Source organism: Anomaloglossus baeobatrachus, chromosome 6 (assembly GCF_048569485.1).
Source record: "Anomaloglossus baeobatrachus isolate aAnoBae1 chromosome 6, aAnoBae1.hap1, whole genome shotgun sequence".
Taxonomy (NCBI): Eukaryota; Metazoa; Chordata; class Amphibia; order Anura; family Aromobatidae; genus Anomaloglossus; species Anomaloglossus baeobatrachus.
Genome location: NC_134358.1, coordinates 551,730,309 through 551,757,640, shown reverse-complemented (window position 1 = coordinate 551,757,640; position 27,332 = coordinate 551,730,309). Strand labels below are relative to the sequence as shown.

At 47.3% G+C, this 27,332-nt stretch overlaps 1 protein-coding gene across 3 annotated transcripts in view; it reads right to left on the bottom strand.

The window, feature by feature from the left end:
* The window catches only part of LOC142243607 (tachykinin-like peptide), an 85,203-nt gene that overhangs the window by 36,054 nt on the left and 21,817 nt on the right, over nucleotides 1-27,332 (bottom strand). For 2 of the 3 annotated variants that reach the window (XM_075315684.1, XM_075315685.1), the window contains exons 1-2: nucleotides 10,310-10,411; nucleotides 10,008-10,207 (exon numbers count right to left, since the gene is read on the bottom strand). In XM_075315684.1, coding sequence (XP_075171799.1) covers nucleotides 10,008-10,115 — 108 coding nt within the window. In that variant the 5' untranslated portion in view covers nucleotides 10,116-10,207; nucleotides 10,310-10,411. Of the gene's footprint in view, nucleotides 1-10,007; nucleotides 10,208-10,309; nucleotides 10,412-27,332 lie in introns of those variants that run through there. The other variant, XM_075315686.1, reaches the window with a different exon arrangement.

Here is a 27,332-nt window from a genome sequence, read left to right as displayed (position 1 = left end):
ATATTTTCAAAATGAGCGACGTGTCAATGAGCAACGATAAGGTGAGTATTTTTACTCGTTCACACTCGCTCGTAGCTGTCACATGCTACGATATGTCACACAATGCCGGATGTGCGTCACTAACGATGTGACCCCGACGACATATCGTAAGATATATTGTAGCGTGTAAAGCCCGCTTTAGATTGTGGAGACATTACAAAGGACCTACCAAAGGGAAGGAAAGAGAGGAAAGAACACATCGGTCACTACTATGATCCCCTGGATATAAGGCAGTATGACCATGTCCAATCCATACCGCCAGCGAGACAGAGCAGAAGATTCACAGGAGAGGGAGGAAGGAAGGAAGGAAAGAAGTGGGGAATGAAAAAAGGAAGCAAAGAGAGGAAGTAACGCAGCGGTCACCACTATGATCCCCCGGATATAAGGCAGTATAACCATGTCCAATGCAGACCCCCGGTGAGACAGAGCAGAATATGAAAAGGAAAGGAAGGAAGGAAGGAAAGAAGGGAGGAAGGCAGGAAGGAAAGGAGGGAGGAAGGCAGGAAGGAAAGAAGGGAGGAAGGCAGGAAGTGAGAAATGAAAGAAGGGAGAAAGGAAAGAAGGGAGAAATGAAGCATGGAAGGAAGGAAGTGAGGAATGAATAAAAGGAAGAAATGAAAGAAGGGAGAAAGGCAAGAAGTGAGGAATGAAAGGAGAAAGTAAGGAAAGAAGGGAGGAAGGAAGGCAGGAAGTGAGGAAGGAAAGAAGAAAGAAATGGAAGAAGGGTGGAAGGAAGGGAGGAAGTGAGGAATGAAAGAAGGAAGAAAGAAAAGAAGAGAGGAAGGGAGGAAGTGAGGAAGGAGAGAAGAGAGGAAGGAAGGTAGGAAGTGAGGAATGAAAGAAAAAAGGGAGAAAGGAAGGGTGGAAGGAAGAAAGGAAGCAAAGAATGAAAGAAGGAAGAAATGAAAGAAGGAAAGAAGTGAGTTATGAAAGAAAGAAGGAAGAAAGGAAAGAAAGGCGGAAGGAAGGGAGGAAGTGATGAATGAAAGAAAGAAGAAAGGAAGGAAGGGAGAAAGGCAGGAAGTGAGGAATGAAAAAAGGAAGAAAAGAGAGGAAGTAACACAGTGGTCACCACTATGATCCCCAGGATATAAGGCAGTATAACCATGTTCAATCCAGACCCCCGGCGAGACAGAGCAGAATATGAAAAGGAAAGGAAGGAAGGAAGGAAAGAAGGAATTAAAGAAGGGGGAAGGCAGGAAGGAAAGAAGGGAGGAAGGCAGGAAGTGAGAAATGAAAGAAGGAAGACAGGAAAGAAGGGAGGAAGGCAGGAAGTGAGAAATGAAAGAGGGAAGAAAGGAAAGAAGGGGAAAGGAAGCATGGAAGGAAGGGAGGAAGTGAGAAATGAATAAAAGGAAGAAATTAAAGAAAGGAGAAAGGCAAGAAGTGAGGAATGAAAGGAGGAAGTAAGGAAAGAAGGGAGGAAGGAAGGCAGGAAGTGAGGAAGGAAAGAAGAAAGAAAGGAAGGGTAAGAAAGAAAAGAGAGGAAGGGAGGAAGTGAGGAAGGAGATAATAGAGGAAGGAAGGTAGGAAGTGAGGAAGGAAAGAAATAAGGGAGAAAGGAAGGGTGGAAGGAAGGGAGGAAGTGAGGAATGAAAGAAGGAAGAAATGAAAGAAGGGAAAAAGTGAGTTATGAAAGAAAGAAGGAAGAAAAGAAAGAAAGGAGGGAGGAAGTGAGGAATGAAAAAAGGAAGGAAGGGAGAAAGGCAGGAAGTGAGGAATGAAAGAAGAAAGAAAGGAAAGAAGGGAGGAAGGAAGGGCGGAAAGAATAAAGAAAAGAAGGGAGATATGAAAGAAGGAAGAAAATAAAAAAGGGTGTAAGGAAGAAAGGAAGTGAGGAATGACAGAAGTAAGAAAGAAAAGAAAGGAGGAAGGAAGAAAGGAAGGGAGGAATGAAAAAAGGAAGAAAGGAGTGAGGGATGGAAGGAAGGAAGAAAGTATTAGAAGGGATGGATAGAGAAAGATAATGATGGTGGGAATGAAGAAAGAGGGAGGAATGCATGGTTAGATGAATTGATGCTTAGTTGGAAGGAAGAAATAGGGAAGAAGGTAGTGAATGAGGAACAGATGCATGGATGGATGATGGAAGGAATGAGAGATTGAAGGATGAGTGAGATCTTGATTATTGGGAAGCATGGCACAGTTTAAGGGAAAAGAAGAGGACAGCCTTTAACAAGGATGAAGGAAACAAGGAGGGATGTAAGGAAAGAAGAAAGGAATGAGGCAGGGAGGGAAGCAGGAAGGAAAGAAAGAAGAAAGGATGGACGAAGGGAGGAAGGAAGGACTAATGGATGGTTGAAAGGAAGGATCAAGAGAGGTACGGATGGAAGGTAAGATGTAAATTGGGGCCAAAGATAGATGAATAGATGGTTTGCTCATAGGAAAGGAAGGAAAGTAACTAGGTAAGTCGGAAGGAGATCATGAATGTTGAAAACCATGGAGGAGTAACAGGAATAAGAAGACAGCCATCAGGAAGATGAAGGCAAGAAGGAAGGAATACGAGATTGAGAAGGATGTTTAGATGGAAGGAAGGAATGATGAAGGAATGATGTTAGGAAGGAAGGAAGGGAGGGAGGAAGGAAGGAAGGAAGGAAGGGAGGGAGGAAGGAAGAAAGGGAGGAAGGAAGGGAGAAAGGAAGGAAGGAAGGAAGGGAGGGAGGAAGGAAGAAAGGGAGGAAGGAACGGAGAAAGGAAGGAAGGAAGGAAGGAAGGAAGGGAGGGAGGAAGGAAGAAAGGGAGGAAGGAACGGAGAAAGGAAGGAAGGAAGGAAGGAAGGGAGGGAGGAAGGAAGAAAGGAAGGGAGAAAAGAAGGAAGGAAGGAAGGAAGGAAGGAAGGATGTTTGGAAGTATGGAAAGTGTGAGAAAAAGGTTTAGATGGATGGGCTAAAGTTAAGGAAAAGGAAAGAACTGAAGGGAGTATCGCTATCATCAGGGAGGTCATACATATTGAGAAACTTGAAGACCCAAGCACAAGAGTAGACAAACACTGATAACACTCAGATAATGTAAAATTACTTATCTGCAGGCACTGGCTGTGATATCATCAAGTTATCACTGTTACACCCAAGAAACAGTTAAATACCAGATCCAGCTCTGCTACATCTATATGTATTTCACTTTATAACCAAACATCACATTCCATAAGGAACCATTTAACTCTGGGCTGGAAATTAAGAATGTACAAAAACATCTCAGAACATTAAGTTTCCCTCCAGGGATTGCAGCTCTGGATAATGTGTGAAGTGAATGAAGCTGTTAATGACACATGATGGGTATGATAGAACGATGCACTAATGGACAATATACAGACCGCGCTCAGTAAATCACCGCACACTGCGCATAGTGCTGTCATAACCATCATGTGTCATTAGAGGCTTCACAGTAAATCCTCCATACACCGCTATATGATAGTCTGTACTCTGTATAATGCACGGATGTAGCAGAGCTGAGGCAGTACCAGGAATTGTAGAGTTGATTTAGTCATTGAACTGTTATTGTATCCCTTGTGTGGATGAAGCAGTGGTTATAAATGCACATTACTATTCCATCCAAAGTGTGTGACACTGAGAGGGACAGCCATGCCCCGCAGGAATCACCAGTCTGCAAATAATGGCCATGGCCCCGTCAGCTCTGCTACATCGGAGATACTCCTGCTGCTGTCCATGGTCCTGAGATGTGTGATGTGATGGCGTCTTTATGGCATTGTGTCTTCAGGAATCTCATAACCACTGATTAGATTAGCAAGGGGCTTATTTTCAAAAGTAAATGAACCCCTCCCTCCCATTAAACTCAGATTTAGGATCCAATTGGGATTTGACCCGGTGACCTTCGTGTGATCATGAATATTTTACAGGGCACCGAAGGATCAATACAAGACGCTGAAAAATCAAGATCACTTACTACAAATCAAAAATGTATCTCCTGGCGCCCAGAAAAGTGATGGATTCAACTAATAAGCCCCAATGAGGAAAGGGACGACCCCAGGAAATCAGCCCCACAGTGTATGAGAGCGGCCGAAAACAGGGGCACAAGGGATACCACCAGAAGGGGCAACAGATACAATCTAGTGTCGTGGTTTTTGTTACTACGTTGATTTTTCTTTTTAATTTTTTTTGCATGTTTTCATTTCAATTTTTTAAATTATCACTTATTTTCTGCTTTCTAAATATTATGTATTTTATCTCAATATTATTTACATTTTCCTTATTATTTATGTTTCATATGGTTCTTTTTGGGAAAAGGGTTTTTTTAATCTTTCACAGTTTTTACTGTTTTTTTTATTTTTTTTTATTGTTTTATGTATAATTTTCTGGTGAATTTTTTTTACTGCTCTTATTTTTTCCTACACTTTATTTGAAGTTTATTTTACATTTTTAATTCCTGTTTTTGTGTATTTTATTGTTTTGGGGTTTTTTTATTTTTATTTTTTTGCTATCGCTGTTCTTTATTTGCTCAGTTTTGCAGTTATTTTACTTTTTTGTTGCTTGTTTATTTTTTGCAGTTATTTATTTTACTTTTTTGTTGCTTTTTTAATCTTTTTTTGCAGTTATTTCTTTTACTTTTTTATGCTTTTTTATTTTTTTGGCAGTTATTTCTTTTTTTGTTGCTTTTTTGTAGTTATTTTACTTTTTCTTGCTTTTTTAATCATTTTTTGCAGTTATTTTACTTTTTTGTTGCTTTTTTAACTTTTTGCAGTTATTTCTTTTACTTTGTTGCTTTTTTATTTTTTTTGCAGTTCTGTCTTTTTTGTTGTTTCTTTGCAGTTATTTCACTTTTTGTTGCTTTTTTATTTTTTTGCAGTTATTTCTTTTACTTTTTTGTTGCTATTTTTTTGCAGTTATTTTACTTTTTTAACTTTTAGCAGTTATTTCTTTTACTTTGTTGCTTTTTTATTTTTTTTGCAGTTATTTCTTTTTTGTTGTTTTTTTGCAGTTATTTCACTTTTTGTTGCTTTTGTATTTTTTTGTAGTTGTTTCTTTTACTTTTTTGTTGCTATTTTTTTGCAGTTATTTTACTTTTTTTATTGCTTTTTTAACTTTTTGCAGTTATTTCTTTTACTTTCTTGCTTTTTTATTTTTTTTTGCAGTTATTTCACTTTTTGTTGCTTTTTTATTTTTTTTTATTTTTTTGCAGTTGTTTCTTTTACTTTTTTGTTGCTTTTTTTTTGCAGTTATTTTACTTTTTTGTTGCTTTTTTTAATCTTTTTTTTGCAGTTATTTTATTTTTTTGTTCTTTTTTTATTTTTTTGCATTAAATATTATATCAAGTATTTTTTCTATAAATATACATATCAAATTTATATGGAACATCAATTCCTATGAGACCTGATTTTTTTTTACTGGAATTACCCCTAGAGTCCCCCAAGCCCCCTACTTCTACAAGTAGCAGCGCAGGGGTCCAGAAGGCAGAGGTTCTTTGGGACAGTTCTGATTGGCCAATCTGTCTGGGTTAATAACAGGGGTGTAACAATAGGGGGTGCACAGTTTGAAGTTGTATCTGGGACCTGAGGCATAAGGGACACCAAAAGGACCTTTTGGCCCATACTACTTGGGGGCCCCTTTGCATTGGTGCCCATAAGCTTCAAGTTACGCCTCTGGTGAACTGGCCAAATATTGATGTTTTTGGGACTGATTGGTTCCCCGATATGAGTACAGCAGGAATACGGCGGCTTTATCTTGTGCGGACCCCAGTACATACATGATACATGGCGCTGCCTTCTGTGAAGTGTCCTTGTGTGATTACAGACCTCACAGAAATGTCTGCAATAAATCGCTCTTTGATTAATATAATCCACTTCACGCTCCGTCCTGTGGGATTATAAGAGCCGGTGGCTCCGCGCCCTGTGAGTACAGACAATAATAACAATTTCAGCTCTGCTACATTTGCATCGTACAAGCAGACTCGCATGATCTGGCGCACACATTGAAGACCATTACTATCCCAGAGCTCAGCAGTCTGGAAATTATAGTGTTAAAATTACACAATTGTCTCGGCTGCAGGAGATGAATTATATAAATCCTCACGATGTTTTTATTCTTCTTGTGTTTTTTTTGTGAACATCAGTCATTCGAAGGGTTAATATCGTGCACCACTTGCCCTTAAGCTTTGGGCGTAGATGGGATATAATCAATTGTAATTGACAATTATAAAACTAAAAAGACACAAGACCGGACTGTTCTTGCAATGTTGACTTTTTTTTCCGTATAGCAGAGCTGAGTTTCCTTCTATAGCAGATTTTGGTTTATTAATGTAGCAGGGCTGAGGAGGAATGTAGCAGAGCTGAGAAAAAATGTAGCAGAACTTATTATATAAGTATCAGAGCTGAGAATGAATGTAGCAGAACTTAGTATATAAGTAGCAGAGCTGGAGGATGAATGTATCAGAGCTGAGGATGAATGTTCAAGAGCTGACGATGAATGAATTAGAGCTGAGGATGAATGTAGCAGAGCTCAGTTTGAATGTAGCAGAGCTGAGGATGAATGAAGTATAGCTGAGGATGAAAGTAGCAGAGCTGAGAATGAATGTAGCAGAGCTGAGGATGAAAGTAGCAGAGCTGAGGATCAAAGTAGCAGAGCTGAGGATCAAAGTAGCAGAGCTGAGGATCAAAGTAGCAGAGCTGAGGATGAATGTAGCAGAGCGGAGAATGAATGAAGTATAGCTGAGGATGAATGTAGCAGAGCTGAGGATGAATGTAGCAGAGCTGAGGATGAATGTAACAGATGGGGATGAAATAAGCACAGCTGAGGATGAATGTAGCAGAGCTGAGGATGAATGTAGCAGAGCTGAGGATGAATGTAACAGATGGGGATGAAATAAGCACAGCTGAGGATGAATGTAGCAGAGCTGAGGATGAATGTAACAGATGGGGATGAAATAAGCACAGCTGAGGATGAATGTAGCAGGGCTGAGGATGAATGTAGCAGAGCTGAGGATGAATGTAGAAGAGCTGAGGATGAATGAAGTATAGCTGAGGATGAATGTAGCAGAGCTGAGGATAAATGTAGCAGAGCGGAGAATGAATGTAGTAGAGTTGAGGATGAAAGTAGCAGAGCTGAGGATGAATGTAGCAGAGCTGAGGATGAATGTAGCAGAGCGGAGAATGAATGTAGCAGAGCTGAGGATGAAAGTAGCAGAGCTGAGGATGAAAGTAGCAGAGCTGAGGATGAATGTAGAAGAGCTGAGGATGAATGTAGCAGAGCTGAGGCTATTACTACAGCAGGATTAATAGTTCAATGGGCTGATTTTGTCATTTGGCACAGCTTGCTGTGATACTACAAGCAGAACAGAGTTTATTAGTGTAGCAGAGCTGACTATATGTATGTAGCAGATTTCGTTTTGTTAATGAAGCAGAGATAAATAAACGCCCCAGAGCTGAGTTTGTCATCTGGCATAGCTCACGGTGATACCATATGTTTATCAGTGCTACAGGTTTCCATTTACTAATATACCAGAGCTGAATGTAATAATTTAGCAGAGCTAGGGGTAATACTATAGCAGGCTTGAAATTATTAATGAGTTTGTCATCTGGCACAGCTGGCTGTTATATAACAAGCAGAGCGGAGTTTCACGATGTGAAAGATTTTAGCTTATTAATATATCATTAAGGTAGCAGATGTAGGGTTGTTAGTGCAGTAGAGCTGAGTTTGTCATTTGGCACAGCTTACTGCAGTAGCATGAGCACAGCTGAGTTTATTAGTGCAACAGGTTTCAATGTCAATGCATTAGGATAGCAGAGCTGAATTTAATAGAGTAGCAGAGCTAAGGGGATTAATATAGCAGAAGTGAATTTATCAATCTAGCAGAGCAGAGTTTGTCATTCGGCACATCCGATGGTGAAATTACAAGGAGAGCTGAATTTTGTTATTATTTGGGTTTACAAATGTAGCATTGATGACTTAATTAAAGTAGCACAACTGAATTTGGATGTGCAGAAGAGCTGAGTTTGTCATTTGGCACAACTTGTTATGGTATCGTAAGCAGAATTGAAAGCATTAGCGTAGCAGAGCTATGTTTACTAATGTAATAATATTGAGTTTATTAGTGTAGCAGAGCTGAGAATGTAATACCTTGGGATTAATTAATGTAGCAGAGCTGAGAATGTAATACATGGGGATCAATTAATGTAGCAGAGCTGAGAATGTAATACCTTGAGATTAATTAATGTAGCAGAGCTGAGAATGTAATACATGGGGATCAATTACTGTAGCAGAGCAGAGAATGTAATACATTGGGATTAATTAATGTAGCAGAGCTGAGAATGTAATACCTTGAGATTAATTAATGTAGCAGAGCTGAGAATGTAATACATGGGGATCAATTAATGTAGCAGAGCAGAGAATGTAATACATTGGGATTAATTAATGTAGCAGAGCTGAGAATGTAATACCTTGAGATTAATTAAAGTAGCAGAGCTGAGAATGTAATACATTGGGATTAATTAATGTAGCAGAGCTGAGAATGTAATACCTTGAGATTAATTAAAGTAGCAGAGCTGAGAATGTAATACATTGGGATTAATTAATGTAGCAGAGCTGAGAATGTAATACCTTGAGATTAATTAAAGTAGCAGAGCCGAATGTGTTAATGTCTCACTGCTGAGTTTGTCATTTGGCACAGCTACCTGTCAGATCACAAGCAATGCAGACAAACTGTAATCATTAATGTAATAGTTTTGAGTTCATGAATGTAGCAGAGCCGAACGCATTCATGTCTTAAAGTTGAATTTGTCATTGGCACAGCTACCTGGGGAAAAACAAGCGCGGCTGATTTTGTAAATGTAGCAGAGCTGAATATACTTTTGTAACCGATTTAAGTTTATTAATAAAATAATGCGGAATTGATTTTAAAAAAAAAAATGTAGCAGAGCTGTCCTCCTAATGAGTTATCTACGTAACAAGTTGAACGCTGCTACATTTACAGATCAATAAAAGTAAAAATTACTATGCACAGAGGCTCATACATACTAGTTAGCACAAAAGGACAGGGAAATATTTATTTGATGTTTTTGATAGTTCCAAAAACAAAACTTTTAGAATTCCAAAATAATCAAAAAATAAAATAAAATTCCAAAATAATAATACAAAAAAATAAATAAATAAAATTCCAAAAAGTCAAAAATAAAATACAATTTTTAAGTAAATAAAGTTCCAAAGTAATAATAATAATAATAATAATAATAATAATAATAATAATAAACACATAAAATCCTGATCTGGAAATAATAATAATAATAATAATAATAATAATAATAACAAATAAAATGCATACAATTTTTAAATAAATAAAATCCCAAAATAATAATAATAATAATAATAGAAATTTCATAATATTAATAATTAAATAAAATACATAAAGAAAAAAGACAAAATAATAATAAAATAAATAAAAATCCAAAATAATGATAAAATACATAAAATTTTTAAATAAATAAAAAACCTCAATAATAATAATAATAATAATAATACTAATAATAATAATAATAATAATCAAATAAAATCCCCCCAAAAATAAAAGAAAATACATACAATTTTTAAATAAATCAAATTTCAAAATAATAATAATATAAACAAATAAAATTCCCCCAAAAATAAAACAAATACAATACATAAAATGTTTAAATAAAATTTCAAAATAATAATAAAATAAATAAAATTCCAAAACAATAATAAAATAAACAAATAAAATGCATAGAATTTTTAAATAAATAAAACTCCAAAAAATAAAATAAACAAGTAAAAGAAATATATTTAAGTAAATAAAGCTCCAAAATAATAATAGTAATAATAATAATAATAAAAAAAAAAAATAAACAAAGACAATTCCAACATAATCATAATAAAATAAATAAAATTCCAAAATGATAATAATAAAATAAACAAGCAAAATACATAGAATTTTTAAATAAAATAATTACATCATAATAATACAACTTTTTTTTTTTTTTTAAAAGTGCATTAAATTTTTCCTACCTGGATTTGGTCACTGTATGGCCAGTCGATTTCATCCAGTCCGATGTCTGCGGCGAAGACCTGCGCCGACACCAGCATGACGACAGCGAAGGCTACGATGATTTTCATCCTTCTTCCTCGCTCTCTTTCTGATAATAGAAGACGGAGACAGGTGGAGGCACGAGGAGGCTCGGAGCTGAACAGCAGCCCAGGGGTGGAATCTGCAAAAGAAGACAAGTGCTGTCAGCTCCGGAGAAACACAGCCACTTAAAGGAGGCAGCAGGAGGGTGAAGTTTCTTCCCAGGCGGGGCGTGAATACTTACTGCACTGCTCTCCACCGGTGCCTTAGTGGAACAGACCTCTCCCAAGTGTTCTCCACTTTATATAGGAGGAGAGGGGCAGGACCAGGAGCTAAATCTAATTACCCATCTCCACTCGCCATATGGGGGCCCTGATGACGTCTCTTTATCAATATTCAATGAGTCTCGGAGGCTTTCCCGTGGCTTTCTCCATAGAGCCCACGTAGACGACACTATCCCCCATCCTCTAGAACTTGGCCCAAGTGACGTCAAAGTGGCCAAATCTACGACTGGCGGTGACATCAAACCAACGACTGCGGAGAAAAAAGGGGCGACGAGATGATGAGAGTCACGACCGACTGATGCTAATGGGGGTTATTGTTATAATGATGATGGGGAGGGTGATTCATCAAGATCTATTAGTGAAGAATATTGCTCTCTGGAGCGGGAGGCGCGAGTGTTACCGGAGACGGATTAATCATCCCGAATTTGGACAAAAAAAAAAAGTTGGAGGATCGGGGATCAAGGTGAGGAATTTGGGGCCGATTTCTACTTAAAGGCGACAATCCCTTTAAATCGCCTAGATAGGGCATGCTGGAGTTAGTGGTGTTCATGATAGATATTCTCAATCAATAGTAAATGGGCCGGGCCCCCGCGCTCCAGGGGCCACAAAGCAGCTTCTCTGCAGTCAGGGGTTCAATATTGGAGCCAATCTGTATACACTTTACATTGATATTCCACATGGGATGATGGGAGTTATGATCCCTGCAGTCGTATTATCCACAATAAGCTTTACACTGTTTCAGGTGTCATCTGGAAATAACCTTTATATCCATCACTAACAAGAATAGTAAAAAAAAGGGGGAGGAAATAGCGCCACCCTAGCTTACAGGCCATTTCTGGTACTGCAGTGTTATAGAAAAGGTCTAAGCTGCAATACCAGACATGACCAGAGTGGCGCAAGCAAGATACGAATAATTGAAAAACACCTTAAAAAAACCCAAAGCCCCTGACAGGGTCCCATCTCAAACCTGTGGAACTACAACTCCCAGCATGCCCTAATTAATGGAAATGATGAAAGCAGATTGCTAACAAGATAACAAGATGAATCCTAAACAAACAGGACTAAACATAGAAAAAGCAAGACAACCCTTAAAGAGGTTGTCCACCTTGAGGTCATATCTTTTTTTACCTAATTACATGTATTTAGGCCTAAAAATCACTTTTGCAATTGGGTTTCATTAAAAATGTTGCACTGTTTCCCTTGTATAGCCTTTGCACTACACTGTCTATTAATGACTGCAGACTGAGTTAACTGGGAATCCTTCAGCGAGCTCCATCTGAAATAGGTTGTGACTCTTTTGTCGGTCACACCACAGGCTCCATGAAAAAATGAACTTGTAAGGATACAAATGCAAATGTATAAATCTTCTACAGCGCCATCCACAGGGGAGACCATGCATTAGATGGATCCTCCCATTGAAATCAATAGGCTGTATGTGTAACGTGGGGACTCTTGTCTGTGTGAATGAGATATATCCTCCGCTCCTTACTGAAGCAGACAATGCTGGGACCTGTAGTCCTACTGATGCATTACAATCAGTAACAAACAGGCACAAAATCCTTCTGAAATGAGGAATGAAGCTCCTTTATGATGATTACATTTGGTAAATTACGGGCAGAATTTTCTTTTTCGGACCTTGCACAGTGGAGTTCGGAGGCAGCGTCTGTGATCGGCCCCCGCCCGCCGCCGACACACAATAATCCCATAGAGAAATGTCCCCGCTGATCTCCCGAGCTCCGGACCCCACAAATTACCTGCCGGGGATCACGGGGAAGACGCAGATTCTAGACTCAGGGCTGAGTGTTATATTCTTAATAGATACATCGCCTGTGATAGGAAATAAAACGATCCGCAAAGTCATGGGCAAGACGGAACCTGGAGGACCACTACTCCCATCCGCCATCCACATTGTCATAGAGACAATCATCAGCCACCAATTATGAACCCCAGGTACAAATCAGGATAACGGGGGACAATCCGGACCCTGAGAGAGACTGCGGAAGATTCAAGTATGGGAAAGAAAGAAGGAAGGGAGAAAGAGAGGAAGGAAGGAAGGAAGGAAGGAAGGAAGGGAGAAAGGGGGAGAGAAAGGAAGGAAGGAAGGAAGAGGAAGGAAGGAAGTGAGAAAGGGGGAGAGACAGGAAGGAAGGAAGGAAGGGAGAAAGGGGGGGGAGAGAGGAAGGAAGGAAGGAAGGAATAGGAAGGAAGGAAGGAAGGAAGGTAGAAAGGGGGAGAGAGAGGAAGGAAGGGAGGAAGGAAGAAAGGAAGGAAGGTAGAGGAAGGAAGGAAGGAAGGAAGAAAGGGGGAGAGAGAGGAAGGAAGGAAGGGAGAAAGGGGGAGAGAGAGGAAGGAAGGAAGGAAGGAAGGAAGGAAGGAAGAGGAAGGAAGGAAGGTAGAAAGGGGGAGAGAGAGGAAGGAAGGGAGGAAGGAAGAAAGGAAGGAAGGTAGAGGAAGGAAGGAAGGGAGAAAGGGGGAGAGAGAGGAAGGAAGGAAGGAAGGAAGGAAGAGGAAGGAAGGAAGGTAGAAAGGGGGAGAGAGAGCAAGGAAGGAAGGAAGAGGAAGGAAGGGAGGAAGGGAGAAAGGGGGAGAGAGAGGAAGGAAGGGAGGAAGGGAGAAAGGGGGGGAGAGAGGAAGGAAGGAAGGAAGAGGAAGGAAGGAAGGTAGAGGAAGGAAGGAAGGGAGAAAGGGGAAAAGAGAGGAAGGAAGGAAGGAAGGTAGAGGGAGGAAGGTAGAAGAAGGAAGGTAGAAGAAGGAAGGTAGAGGAAGGAGGGAAGAAAGGAAGGAAAAAAGGAAGGATGGTTGAGAGAGAGAAAAGAGAAGAGAAAGGGAGAGAGAAGAGAAAGGGAGAGAGAAGAAAAAGGGAGAGAGAGAAAGAAAGAGAGAGAGAGGGAGGGAAAGAGAGAAAAGAGAGAAGAGAAAGGGAGAGAGAGAGAAAAGAAAGGGAGAGAGAGAAGAGAAAGGGAGAGAGAGAGAGAGAGAAGAGAGAGAGGAGAGAAGAGAAAAGGAGAGAGAGAAGAGAGAGAGAAGATAAAGGGAGAGAGGGAGAAGGGAGAGAGAGATGTCGCGGGCGGGGAGGAGGGTGTCAGCACACCGCGCTCACCCCTTCTGCTCGGGTCCGGCTGCTCAGTGGTGGCTCGAGCCGTGGTCCGGATCCCGGGGGTTTCCTCGAGCGGCACTCCTCGCCCGTGAGTGAAAGGGGGATTGTTTGGGGTGTTGGGATAATGTCCGTGACGCCACCCACGGTTGTGGTGATGTGTAGCACCACCGCTGCTCAATGCGGGGGTCCCGGGGATGGTGATGGGGAGCAGCCAGGTGTTGTGTTGCCCCTCCGTGGGTAGGGGTTGGTGATCCCGGGGCCCGGTGATGGTTTGTGAGGTGCAGGGCCTGGTGGGCGCAGGGACGCAGGGGCAGCGCTGTGCCTTGCGGCACTGTGGTACTCACTCAGCCTGAGACACGGACACAGTTTGTACGGTAAACCAACGGCTGGTAGGACGGTCCCACAGACGGCTGCTTTGCTTCCCCGGTAGGTGACGGTGATGTCCCTCTTCCTTGCACCTGTATGTACGGATGGTTGCGATGGGTCCCCACCGGTACCCCGCTCCCCGGCTGCAAGCTGGGCCGGAGGAGCACTACACTTTGCCCGCAGGCGCTGGCCCTCAGAGACTGGTGCCCTGGCGGTGGCGGTGCCTCTGCTGTACAGGTTGGACTGTTGCCTTCAATCGGGACTTGGTTGTTGGGGGAATCTACGTCCCCGTCACTGACGGATTCGGCAAATTTGGCGACTCCTAGCCTTGCCGGGGTCCGAGAGGCCCCTGCCCTGGTGCTGACCGTCTTTCGGAACACTGCTCCAGACCACCGGGCACACAGCCAACGGGGTCCTTCCAGGAACTTCCAAACGGTCCCCCTCCGGACAGTCACCGCCGTCGCTGACCTTGCTGTTCTGGCCCTACACAAAGCTGGGCTCTCAGGCTTGCACACTCTCTGCTCCGTCACCACCTCTTGCTTTCCTCCTTTTCCACTTTTCTTTCCTTCACTTTCACTTCTCTGCTGTTTACTCTAGCCCTACCCGGGCTACCCTGCTGTTGACACAGGCTCACCCTGGGCTCATCTGCCTGACACTTCCTGCCTCCAGAGTTGTGAGCTCCTTGGTGGGCGGAGCCAACCGCCTGGCCCACCCCCTGGTGTGCATCATCAGACTCCTGGAGGAAGGCAACAAGGATTTCTGGTTCAGCTTAGATGTGCCTACCTGGGATGTGGGGTGTGGTGGTGTGTGACCTGTGTCCCCTGGCTTGCCCAGGGCGACACATTCCCCCTTAGCAAAACGCAGACCGTCCGCGGGCTGCCGTCCTACACCGGTTTTATTTTTCTGTAAAAAGGGGATAACAGGGTTAAACATATATACATTTTCAATAATCTTCCCTTACGGGAGGCACATTTCACTTTAACGGTACAACGGTGTACGGTCACGGTTTCCGCTCTCTCCCACCCAAGTAACCTGGCCCTGATGCTGCCCCTAAAACACAGGCAGCACCCCTTGACCCACAGTCCAGTACACGGTACCCGAGCGGGATCTGTCCTTGCCCTCCAGAGGGTAGCCACCGGTTCCTTTGGTGGCTGGGCCCCAGCCTGCTCTGCTCAGGGCCCTCCCTCCAACCTGCCTCTCCGGAGGCGGCCTGCGGAAAACGGTAACGGTACCCAACATATTTACAAGCCACTAACGTCTGTGGTTGCCCTGCAAGTTCACGGGCTTGTCCATGGATAGTTCCCATGCATTTTTAAACGGTCCCCACGGGGACAACGGTGCCGGCTCCAGCCGGTTGCAAATCACAGCGGACAATCAGGTGAGTAATCGGTGTCATCATTTTTCATCATCTTTTCCAAACTTTCAAACTTTTCAACCAAGCAACAACACTCTTTTACATTTGCGGACCCCTTTTACTCATAGAACGGTCTCCCTGTACCTAAGTGGGGGTCTGCCTAGGTTGGAACGGGTGGACCTTCGGAGCCCGGTGTCAGTGGTGCTAGATAGTGGGGTATAGGGAACAATCAGTTCCTCCTCCCTGCTATAGTGTGGAGCAGGCGGAGGTGCAGGGGGGCTGGGTGCAGGTTCATCCCTGGGCACTGGCATTGGTTCTGGCTCACGGTTAACCGCTTCCACTACTTCTTCATCCACGGGTTGTGGGAACAGTATCACTGGAAGGATCACCGCGCCGTTCTGTGTAGGCCAGTTTGCTGGGAAGTCACCCATTACAGTGTGGATTACCTCTGCTGCCTTCTCCACTGGTGGAGGAACCGGTACTTCAGCCTCTGCTTTCAGCGCTGGGGGGCATTTTTTTAGATGGTCCCGGGAAACTGTGGCTAGGGTGCCCCCTTGGTCACGACTAATCTGGTAAGTTTTTCCATTTCCCCATTCTGTGGGTTGTATGACATAAGGGACTTGCTCCCACTGATCATCCAGCTTGTGGGCTTTTCTCTTCCGTTTCAGCACCACATCTCCTGGCTGGAAAGGACCTGCGGGCGCCTTCTGGTTGAACCGGTGCTCTTGCTGCTCTCGACTTCGACTGAGGTTTCTCTCCACATACTCCTGGATTTGCCGGTACTGTGCTTCTCCTTTGAGTTTCCCACTCCGCCGTTGAAGGGAGTGCCTCCGGAGCTTCCAACCCCATCTCCAGGTCCACCGGCAGGCGGCCAGGCCGAGCCCTCATCAAATACGCTGGGGTGCATTTCGTTGAGCTGGACGGAATGTTATTGTACATGTCGACCAAGTCAGGTAGCTTTTCCGGCCATATGTTCCGTTCTTCCAGCGGTAACGTCTTGAGGAGTCCCAGGACCAAGTGGTTCATTTTCTCGCACATGCCGTTGGTTTGAGCGTGGTACGGGGTGGTCCGAATCTTCTTACAGCCATACAACTGGCAGAATTCGTGAAACACTTCTGCTTCAAAAGCCGGGCCTTGGTCTGTCAGCACCTTCTCGGGGTACCCATGGGGTCGGCAGAAATAAGCCTGGAACGCTCGAGCAGCGGTTCGACCAGTTAGGTCCTTAACGGGGACTACCACCATAAATCTTGAATAGTGGTCTACCATGGTCAATGCATAGGTGTACCCACTTCGGCTAGGGGTGAGCTTGACATGGTCCAGGGCGACCAGCTCCAGCGGCTGATGGGTAACGATGGGATGTAATGGTGCCCTCTGGCTAGTCTCGTCCTTTCTCCTCAGTGTACAAGGACCGCACTCTCGGCACCAGGCTTCCACCGATTCCCGCATCCCACTCCAATAGAACCACTCCCTCAACAGCATCTCCAGCTTTTTCCACCCGAAGTGGCCAGCACCATCATGGTATGCCCGCAGGACAGTAGCGACCTCAGCTTGAGGAACGATCAACTGGCATATCTTCTCATGGGTTTTTGGGTTGATCAGCTCACGGCACAGCCTCCCTTGGTGTAGGTAGAGCCGTTTTCGCTCTTTCCACAAGCGTTGGGCTTCGGCTGGAGCGCTAGGGTCCATTCCCATGGCGCCTTGTTCCACCAGAGTCTTGACAAGTCGGACAGCCGGCGCTTGGTCCTGGGCGTCCTGCCACTCTTGACTGGGCCGCGGGTCCAGATCCACCCTTTGCTGACATACTTGTACCCTCTCAGTAGGCGGCTGGTGAAACGCAGGCAACTCAATCTCCTCGAGGTCGTCATCCTCCCACCCCTCTTCTGACAAATGGGGCATCCGGGAGAGTGCATCCGCATTGATGTTGACACGGCCAGCTCGGTACTTTATGGTGAAATCATAGTTGGCTAACCGGGCTACCCACCGCTGCTCCAGTGCGCCCAACTTGGCCGTGTTCAGGTGAGTCAGCGGATTGTTGTCCGTGAATGCGGTGAACTTTGCTGCCGCCAAATAGTGCCGGAACCGCTCCGTGATAGCCCACACCAACGCCAGTAGCTCGAGCTTGAAAGAGCTATAGTTCTCAGGGTTCCTTTCGGTCGGCCGGAGTTTTCGGCTGGCGTAGGCAATCACCTTCTCCTTTCCATCCTGGACCTGGGAGAGGACCGCTCCTAGCCCCACGTTACTGGCGTCCGTGTGGAGGATGAATGGGCGCCCGTAGTCAGGGTACGCCAGGACCTCTTCTCCGGTCAGGGCCGCCTTCAGCTGGCCAAAGGACTCCTCATGCTGGTCCTCCCACAACAGTGGGGCTCCGACGGGTTTACCACCTTTGGTCTGTCCCACGAGGAGATCTTGCATGGGGGCGGCCATCTTCGTGTACCCCTTTATAAAGCGCCGATAGTACCCCACCAGACCCAGAAACTGCCTTACTTCCCTCACTGTAGTGGGCCTCGGCCAGCTGTGGATGGCAGTGATCTTCTCAGGGTCGGGGGCAACACCATCCGCACTCACCACATGCCCTAGATATTGCACCCTGGGTTTCAGCAGGTGGCATTTTGAGGGCTTCAACTTCATCCCGTACTTGGCAAGGGACGCGAACACCTCGGCCAGGTGCTCCAGATGGGCTTCATACGTCTGGGAATAATCAATCACATCATCCAAATACAGCAGGAAGGTCTCGAAGTTTAAATGTCCCAGACAGCACTCCATCAGCCGTTGGAAGGTCCCAGGGGCATTGCACAGCCCAAACGGCATGCTATTGAATTCGCAGAGCCCCATCGGGGTGGTGAAGGCGGTCTTCTCCCGGTCCTCTGGGGCCACGGCCACTTGCCAGTATCCGCTGGTGAGGTCAAGGGTCGAGAAGTAGTTTGCAGTTCTCAGTGCAGCCAAAGATTCTTCAATACGAGGCAATGGATAGGCATCTTTATGGGTTATCTGGTTGATCTTCCGGTAGTCCACACACATCCGCATGGTACCATCCTTTTTCTTGACCAGTACCAACGGAGCGGCCCAGGGACTACAACTGTCCCGAATAACCCCTGCCTCCTTCATATTCCTCAACATATCCTTGGCACATTGGTAATGTGCAGGGGGAATAGGTCTATACCTCTCTTTGATGGGGGGATGTTCACCCGTAGGAATGTGGTGTTGGACCCCCTTGATCTGCCCAAAGTCTAAGGGGTGCTTACTGAAAACCTGTTCGTACTCCTGTACCACCCTGTGTACCCCTGCCCTGTGATGTGTAGGGGTATCATCAGTGCCCACATGTAGCTGTTGGTGCCACTCCTTTGTGTCCCCCTGGGGTGGGGAAGTGCTGTTAGTAGGTGGGAGTGTGGATGGACTGACTTCCTGGATAGTGTGAGGGTCCAGGGTGAGCAGCTTGGCAATGGTGGCATACCGGGGGAGCCTGACTTCTTCCTCCCCACAGTTCAACACTCTCACAGGCACTCTCCCTTTCTTCACATCTACCACCCCTCGGGCGGCTACTACAGTGGGCCAGTGCTCGGAAGGCATGGGCTCCATCATCGCAGGGTAGTCACGCCCCTGAGGCCCTACTGCTGCCCTACACCAGATCATCATCTCACTCCTAGGGGGCACAGTCAATGGAGCAACATCCATCACTCGCACTCCACCAATCTCCCCTCCGGTTGAGCTTACATGCTGGCGGTACATCAGGGCGCGGATCTCACGCTGCACAGCCCTCTGCCGGCTCCCCGCCGCCGTGGCAGCTAGCTGTTGCAATAGGTTCAACACATCAGCCATGCAGTGTTCCATCACATTGGTTCCCAGCACTATTTTCGGGTTATGATCACTAGGTTCATTCATGATCACAATCATACCCTGATGTTGCAGTTCAGCTTGCCCCACTGTCATAGCCACCTGTTTATACCCCACCTGGGTCAATGGAAGTCCATTAGCGGCAATCAAATTTATACTATTGTCTGGAGGCGCCAGCTCGTCTGTGGCCCAATATCGCTGATACAACGTGTATGGTATGGTAGTTACCTGTGATCCAGTGTCCAAGAGAGCCATCACTGGTATGCCGTCCACAGCCACGGGGATGATAGGGCGGGCCCCGACATATCGGTCTCGCCAGTCCGGGGGGCCACGGTGTTCTACTCCTGAGGATTGGCCCGGGGCCCCAGGGGTTGCTCGTTTAACGGGCACTGTCGGTAATAATGGCCCGGCTTACGGCACTTGTAGCAGATTGGAGGTCTGCTCCGCGGGTTGTTAGCGCTTCTCCGCTGCATCCAGGGAACATCTTCGGGACTGTCAGCAAGCTGTATCTGTGCTGGAGGCTGAGATCTGGTCGGAGGTTGTAGCGCAGCAAGGATTTTGGCAAGGTCTCCGTCCATGCGACGGACCTGGGCTGCCAGTTCTTCCACTGTGCTGCTCGAGGCTGCAGGTATTAAGGAGGTTGGTTTGGCTGGGGCTGCCACAACGGGAGCTGTCTCGACGGGCCACGGGACGGGTTCCAGAACTTCGGCAGCTGGGGGCTGTAGTGCTTTGATAGCCCGCTCCTTTAACACAGCAAAGTCCACATCAGGGTGTTCCAGGGCCCACAGCCGGAGTTGTTTACGATCCTCAGGGGATCTCATCCCCTGCGCAAATTGCTCCACTAACATCTTGTTGCTATCCGCCTCATTGATAGAGTTCACCCGCTTCAGCGTGCGGAGGGCGGTCTGCAGACGTAGAGCATAGTCCCGAATGCTATCCCCAGCTCGTTGCCGGCACTGGTAAAACTGCATCCTCAGCTCAGCTTCAGTCCGGGTCTCGAAGGCAGTCTGTAGCTTCTCGAAGATGGTGGCTACAGAGAGCCGGTCCCCCTCGGCCCAGGTCTCCGCTTCCTGCTCCGCTGCACCGGTTAACTGGCCTAACACTATCGCTGCACGTTGCTTATCAGTCAGGGGGTACAGCTCTAGCAACGGGTTAAGCTTTTTCCGGAAGGCCTGTAAGGCATCCGGTTTCCCGTCATACTGCGGTAGCCAGGCAGCTCCGGGCGCATAGGGCAAGGAAAACGGCATGACCTGAGCAAGCGCGGGGGCCGCGGCACCTCCCGCCGGTACGGCCGGGACCTGGGCAGGCCCATTCCCATCCGCGGGTGCCGCTGCGGCTGCGACCACCGCTCCTCCAGCGGCTCCGTCGGGCGCAGACATCTTGTTTCCGTCCCCCTTAGCTCTTTCCGGCCCCTCCTTTTTCGGGGCGGGGTTTTGGCCTTCGCGCCTCTACTGCTCGAGAAGACGCTCGAGCGGGAACTTTTCGCGCCAAAGATGGCGGCTTCTGAAACTTTTCTGCCGGATACCTCCGGCGGTAACAAGGCGCACCTCTACCAGACGGCAGAGCGGTAAGATCCTGTTCGTGACGCCAAGTTGTCGCGGGCGGGGAGGAGGGTGTCAGCACACCGCGCTCACCCCTTCTGCTCGGGTCCGGCTGCTCAGTGGTGGCTCGAGCCGTGGTCCGGATCCTGGGGGTTTCCTCGAGCGGCACTCCTCGCCCGTGAGTGAAAGGGGGATTGTTTGGGGTGTTGGGATAATGTCCGTGACGCCACCCACGGTTGTGGTGATGTGTAGCACCACCGCTGCTCAATGCGGGGGTCCCGGGGATGGTGATGGGGAGCAGCCAGGTGTTGTGTTGCCCCTCCGTGGGTAGGGGTTGGTGATCCCGGGGCCCGGTGATGGTTTGTGAGGTGCAGGGCCTGGTGGGCGCAGGGACGCGGGGGCAGCGCTGTGCCTTGCGGCACTGTGGTACTCACTCAGCCTGAGACACGGACACAGTTTGTACGGTAAACCAACGGCTGGTAGGACGGTCCCACAGACGGCTGCTTTGCTTCCCCGGTAGGTGACGGTGATGTCCCTCTTCCTTGCACCTGTATGTACGGATGGTTGCGATGGGTCCCCACCGGTAACCCGCTCCCCGGCTTCAAGCTGGGCCGGAGGAGCACTACACTTTGCCCGCAGGCGCTGGCCCTCAGAGACTGGTGCCCTGGCGGTGGCGGTGCCTCTGCTTTACAGGTTGGACTGTTGCCTTCAATCGGGACTTGGTTGTTGGGGGAATCTACGTCCCCGTCACTGACGGATTCGGCAAATTTGGCGACTCCTAGCCTTGCCGGGGTCCGAGAGGCCCCTGCCCTGGTGCTGACCGTCTTTCGGAACACTGCTCCAGACCACCGGGCATACAGCCAACGGGGTCCTTCCAGGAACTTCCAAACGGTCCCCCTCCGGACAGTCACCGCCGTCGCTGACCTTGCTGTTCTGGCCCTACACAAAGCTGGGCTCTCAGGCTTGCACACTCTCTGCTCCGTCACCACCTCTTGCTTTCCTCCTTTTCCACTTTTCTTTCCTTCACTTTCACTTCTCTGTTGTTTACTCTAGCCCTACCCGGGCTACCCTGCTGTTGACACAGGCTCACCCTGGGCTCATCTGCCTGACACTTCCTGCCTCCAGAGTTGTGAGCTCCTTGGTGGGCGGAGCCAACCGCCTGGCCCACCCCCTGGTGTGCATCATCAGACTCCTGGAGGAAGGCAACAAGGATTTCTGGTTCAGCTTAGATGTGCCTACCTGGGATGTGGGGTGTGGTGGTGTGTGACCTGTGTCCCCTGGCTTGCCCAGGGCGACACAGAGAGAGCGAGAGAAGAGAAAGGGAGAGAGAGAGAGAAGGGAGGGAGAGAGAGAGAGAATAGAACGGGAGAGAGAAGAGAAAGGGAGAGAGAGAGAGAAGAGAAAGGGGGAGAGAGAGAGAAGAGAGAAGAGAAAGGGAGGGAGAGAGAGAGAGAAGAGAGGAGAGAGAGAAGAGAGAAGAGAAAGAGAGAGAGAAGAGAGAAGAGAAAGGGAGAGAGAGAGAAGAGAGAAGAGAAAAAAGGGAGAGAGAGAGAAGAGAGAAGAGAAAAAAGGGAGAGAGAGAGAAGAGAAAGGGAGAGAGAGAGTGCCCACAGCCTAGAGGTTGAAACAGGGTGGCACCGACAGACATACAAGCCGCGAGAGAAGACACTGTGCCAGCACTGCCAGCAGGGGGCTCTGGAGGAAGAGGCGCACTTCTTGCTGCACTCTGACAAATACTCAGCAGTGAGGGCCTCCCACTTCCAGAAATTTACCACCCATACCCCGGACTTTCCATCCATGGACGAGGAGAGGAAACTCTGCATCCTACTGGGGGAAGAGGAATCAATGGTGGAGATCGCCGCCCAATATGTTTCCACTTGTCATAAGCTGAGAGGAACATAAGGACCCTAAATGGACTTTCAGAGCCCAAATTGTGCCCCCAACTCCCCATAACCCTGATCCCCTCCCACCACACTTACTGTATTTCTCTTGCTTTGGCAACACTAATTGTATTTTGGTCCTGCCAATAAAGCATATTTGAATTTGAATTTGAGAGAGAAGAGAAAGGGAGGGAGAGAGAGAGAGAGAGAGAGAAGGGAGAGAAAGAGAAAGAGAGAAGAGAAAGGGAGAGAAAGACAAGAGAGAAGAGAAAGGGAGAGCGAGAGAGAGAAGAGAAAGGGAGAGCGAGAGAGAGAAGAGAAAGGGACAGAGAGAGGAAGGTTGTAGAGAAAGGAGAGAGGAGAGCGGGAGAGAGGAGGGAGAGAACAGAGAGGAAGGTTGTACAGAAAGGAGAGAGAGAAGAGAGAGAGAGAAGAGAGAGAGAGAGGAAGGTTGTAGAGAAAGGAGAGAGGAGAGCGGGAGAGAGGAGGGAGAGAAGAGAGAGGAAGGTTGTAGAGAAAGGAGAGAGAGGAGGGAGAGAGAGGAGGGGGAGAGGGAGAGAGAAGAGAGAGAGAGAAAGAGAGATAGAGGAAGGTTGTAGAGAAAGGAGAGGGATAGAAGAGAGAGGAAGGCTGGAGAGAGAGAGGGAGAGAGAGAGAGAGAGAGAGAGAGAGAGAAAGGTTGTAGAGAAAGGAGAGAGAGAAAAAAGGAAAAAAAAACAGAAAGAAAGTAGGAAGAAAGACAGAAGTATGGAAAGAAAGAAGAAAGACAGAAGGATGGACAGAAGGAAAGAAAGAAAGACATTAGGATGGAAAGAAAGAAGAAAAAAGACAAAAGGATGGAAAGAGAGAAAGAAAGAAAGAAAGAAAGAAAAAAGAAAGAAGGAAGAAAGACAGAAGGATGGAAAGAAAGAAAAACAAAAAGAAAGAGAAAGAGAGAAAGACAGAAAGAGAGAAGAAAGACAGAAGAATGGAAAGAAAGATAGAAAGGAAGAAAGACAGAAGGATGGAAGGAAGGAAAGAAAGAAGGAAAGAAAGAAGGAAGAAAGACAGAAGGATCGAAGGAAAGAAAGAATGAAGGAAGAAAGACAGAAGGATGGAAAGAAAGAAGGAAGAAAGACAGAAGGATGGAAAGAAAGAAAGAAAGAAAGACAAAAAGAGAGAAAGAAAAAGAGAAAGAAAAAGAAAAAAAAAGAAAGAAAGAAAGAAGAAAGACAGAAGGATGGAAAGAAAGAAGGTAGGGCTTTCTTCTTCCTGATTGGTGGACCTTATAGATCACCTCCTCCAGTTTTTCTACAGCTTCATGTGGTTTCTGCCATGTAGTCAGTACCTTGCTCTGTGCAGTGGGACTCAGCAGTGCCTCGGCCCCGGGCTGTATTGTCTCACCTTTGCTGGCCGGTTGTAGACCGTTGCCTGGGCCTCCTGTGCCTGGAGAAGACTCTTTCACGATAGGCACCACCTCTGCAATCCTCTCCCACACCTGGGCCACAGGTTCGATGGCGTTCCTATGAGGTGTAACCTCGGCTTCTCAGGTCTCCTTCGCTATATCTTAGAGTCCACGTGTATTTCAGCTATACTGGAGTTCAAATGAGAAAGCCCAGAAGAGTGATGTGGAACCTCCCTGATGGAAAACAGCAGATATGGAGCAGTCAGGGCCGGTCTCCGTCTGGTTTATTTCAGTCGTCATAAACCGCCCGACAGGAATAAACTTACACAAAGCCTTTTACTGCCACAAAGACACAGACACAAATATAATAGGTGTGATAGCCGCGAGGTTCACCACTCAGGAGGACACCGGTCTCTTTACCTACAGATATATCACTGGAGGCTTGTCCTACCTCCACACAAACAGACTATGAGACTACTGCTCTCCATTTTATGTTATGTACCATGCCCCGGGGTGGGGATATTTGGGCAGCCAGTCCCACCCATGACTAGCCATAAAACCCGACCCTGATGTAAGGAGGTGGTCTAGTGTGAAGAACTCCTCTCTGAAGACCCCAAACAGAATGTTTTATTAGATTATAGGCTGGTTATGTTGTAAGTGCGGCTGGTGCCTTCTAGTGGCCAAACGGGTACTGTGTCGTATTCAACGCTAAGTTATTACTCGTGTGTTATATGCCTTTAAAAGTGTAATGTGTTTTGTACCTTTTATAATTGAAAGACTAAATTGTGTAAAGATTAAGAATGCTTAAAGTATTAGTGCAACGTAGGGACACGTGAGCAGGAGTACGGACACGTGAGCAGGAGTACGGACACGTGAACAGGAGTAGGGACACGTGAGCAGGAGTAGGGACACGTGAACAGGAGTAGGGACACATGAGCAGGAGTACGGACACGTGAGCAGGAGTAGGGACACGTGAGCAGGAGTAGGGACACGTGAGCAGGAGTAGGGACACGTGAGCAGGAGTACGGACACGTGAACAGGAGTAGGGACACGTGAGCAGGAGTAGGGACACGTGAACAGGAGTAGGGACACATGAGCAGGAGTACGGACATGTGAGCAGGAGTACGGACACGTGAACAGGAGTACGGACACGTGAACAGGAGTAGGGACACGTGAACAGGAGTACGGACACGTGAGCAGGAGTACGGACACGTGAGCAGGAGTAGGGACCTAGTAAGTCTACTAAGATATTGCTCCCACCTAGCCAGAATCCTACTCCACACTGATGAGGGGCAATACCCCGAAACAGCTGTCTGTGGATGGATACCTGGCCTTGGTATTTCTCTTGTCATATCTTTAAACTCTTCAAAGAGTTGGATATTGACTAAAAGGGCCACTTCATATGGTGGTTATGGTGGTCTCCTAAAAAGAGCCAATCCTTGGCTGGGTCCTTCCCGGAGGGATATCTGGCTATTTTCTGTGTCAAGACTCCTAACAGAGGCTCCACAGACCTTTTTTGATTTTCATACTTCCCAGGGAGCAATGCACCTATGATTTCACTGTGTTGAGCGCCTTTGTTGGCTGCCGGCAGTGTTTTCTCTGGCTGGTCTCCCCGAGATCAATGATTGTTTTGTCTTAGGGGTATGTTACACGCTGCGATATCGTTACCGATATCGCTAGCGTGCGTACCCGCCCCCATCGTTTGTGCGTCAAGGGCAAATCGCTGCCCGTGGCGCACAACATCGCACAGACACGTCACACTACTTACCTGCCTAGTCACGTCGCTGTGACCGGCGAACCGCCTCCCTTCTAAGGGGGCGGTTCATTCGGCGTAACAGCGACGTCACTAAGCGGCCGCCCAATCAAAGCAGAGGGGCGGAGATGAGCGGGACGTAACATCCCGCCCACCTCCTTCCTTCCTCATTGCAGGCGGCCGCAGGTAAGGAGAGGCTCCTCGTTCCTGCAGTGTCACACGTAGCGATGTGTGCTGCCGCAGGAACGAGGAACAACATCGTTACTGCAGCAACGATAATTGAGATTAGGGGGGGATTTCACTGATTAGCGATTTTGAACGTTTTTGCAACGATTCAAAATCGCTAATAGGTGTCACACGCAACGACATTGCTAACGCGGCCGGATGTGCGTCACAAAATCCGTGACCCCAACATTGATTTAGCGATGCCGTAGCGTGTAAAGCCACCTTTACTCTCCCCAACCAAAAGAGGCCTCCAAGATAGCCTGGCAGTACTGGAAAAATTCAGCACCAAAAGTAGACCAAAGTCATGGTGTTTCAGAAGAGGAACCAGAATAAAATACCCACTCCCTCCTTCACATTAAATGGCTCCCCGCTGGAGAAGACCAGCAACTATACCTACCTCGGTCTGGAGCTAAGCAATAACGGGAGTCCCAAGCAAGCAGCAGAGACCCTGAAAGGGAAAACGCCATCAGAAGACAATTGTGTGCCACCCCCGTGGCAGCAGACGAGCTGCTTGGATCCAGGCTCTCAGTGTCTCGAGGGTCTCCGGATCGGGATGTCGTGCGGCCACTGAAATGAAGGGGGGGTATTTACAAGGGATTATAAAGTTTGTGACGCCACCCGTGGTGCGCGGTAACTGGGGTGAATACCGCTGCTGCCGTTGGGGAGTACCCGGGGAAATGACAGGGGGCAGCCAGGTGTTGAAACCCTCCACGGGTAGGGGGATGCCCCGCTACTCAGTGTGGGGGTACAGGCCGTGGGATGCAGGGGTCACTTGCGTACTCACTCAGTCCATTAAGCAGACACCGACAACTGGATAAACCAAATCTCTGGACACCGCTGCCGCTGAGGGGAGCTAGTTCGGGTCCCGTTCGCAATGGTGCTGCCTGGTGATCCGTGACCTGCCTCCTGGCACTAAGTTTACTTCTCTGGTGGTCCCGGTAGTGTGAAACTTGCCGGGTCCCGCTTCCCACTATGGCTAAGTGTGGGAGCTTGCTCTCAGGGCTCACGCTTGGGATTTTCTGAACCGTTTTAGATGGAAAGTCCTATCCCTCTCGATGCGCTAGTGCCTCTATTTTGGAGCGGTTGGGAACGAATCTTGAAGGTTTCGTTCTCCACGGTTAAATTATCGGGTTGCCTGAAGCGACTCCCCGACCTAGTGTCCACGTACTCCGTTGTGCCTTGGTACCAGCCCGGTGATGGTGCAAGGCCGCCGGCTGTCCTGCTCGACAGATCTGAGCCCCTTGCCACGATCCCCTGCGACCGGGGGTCCACCCCTCTAGGCCCAGACCACCGTCTGCTACCTAGACAGTTTTTTTATGGGAGTCCACACTCTCGACCTCCTCAGAGCTCCTTACAGCTCGAGGGTCACTTCCAGACCCTTCAACATTGACTTCCGACTTCAACTGACTACACTCCTCCCCTCCTCTCCCTGACCCCCCAGGTGGGCGACTCTATTCCACTGAAGCCGTCTACTGGTGTGTCTGGTGGGTGTGGTGCAGGGTGTATCTAGGGTTTTGATTAACTGATGTAGGCAACACCATGTGGTTAGGGA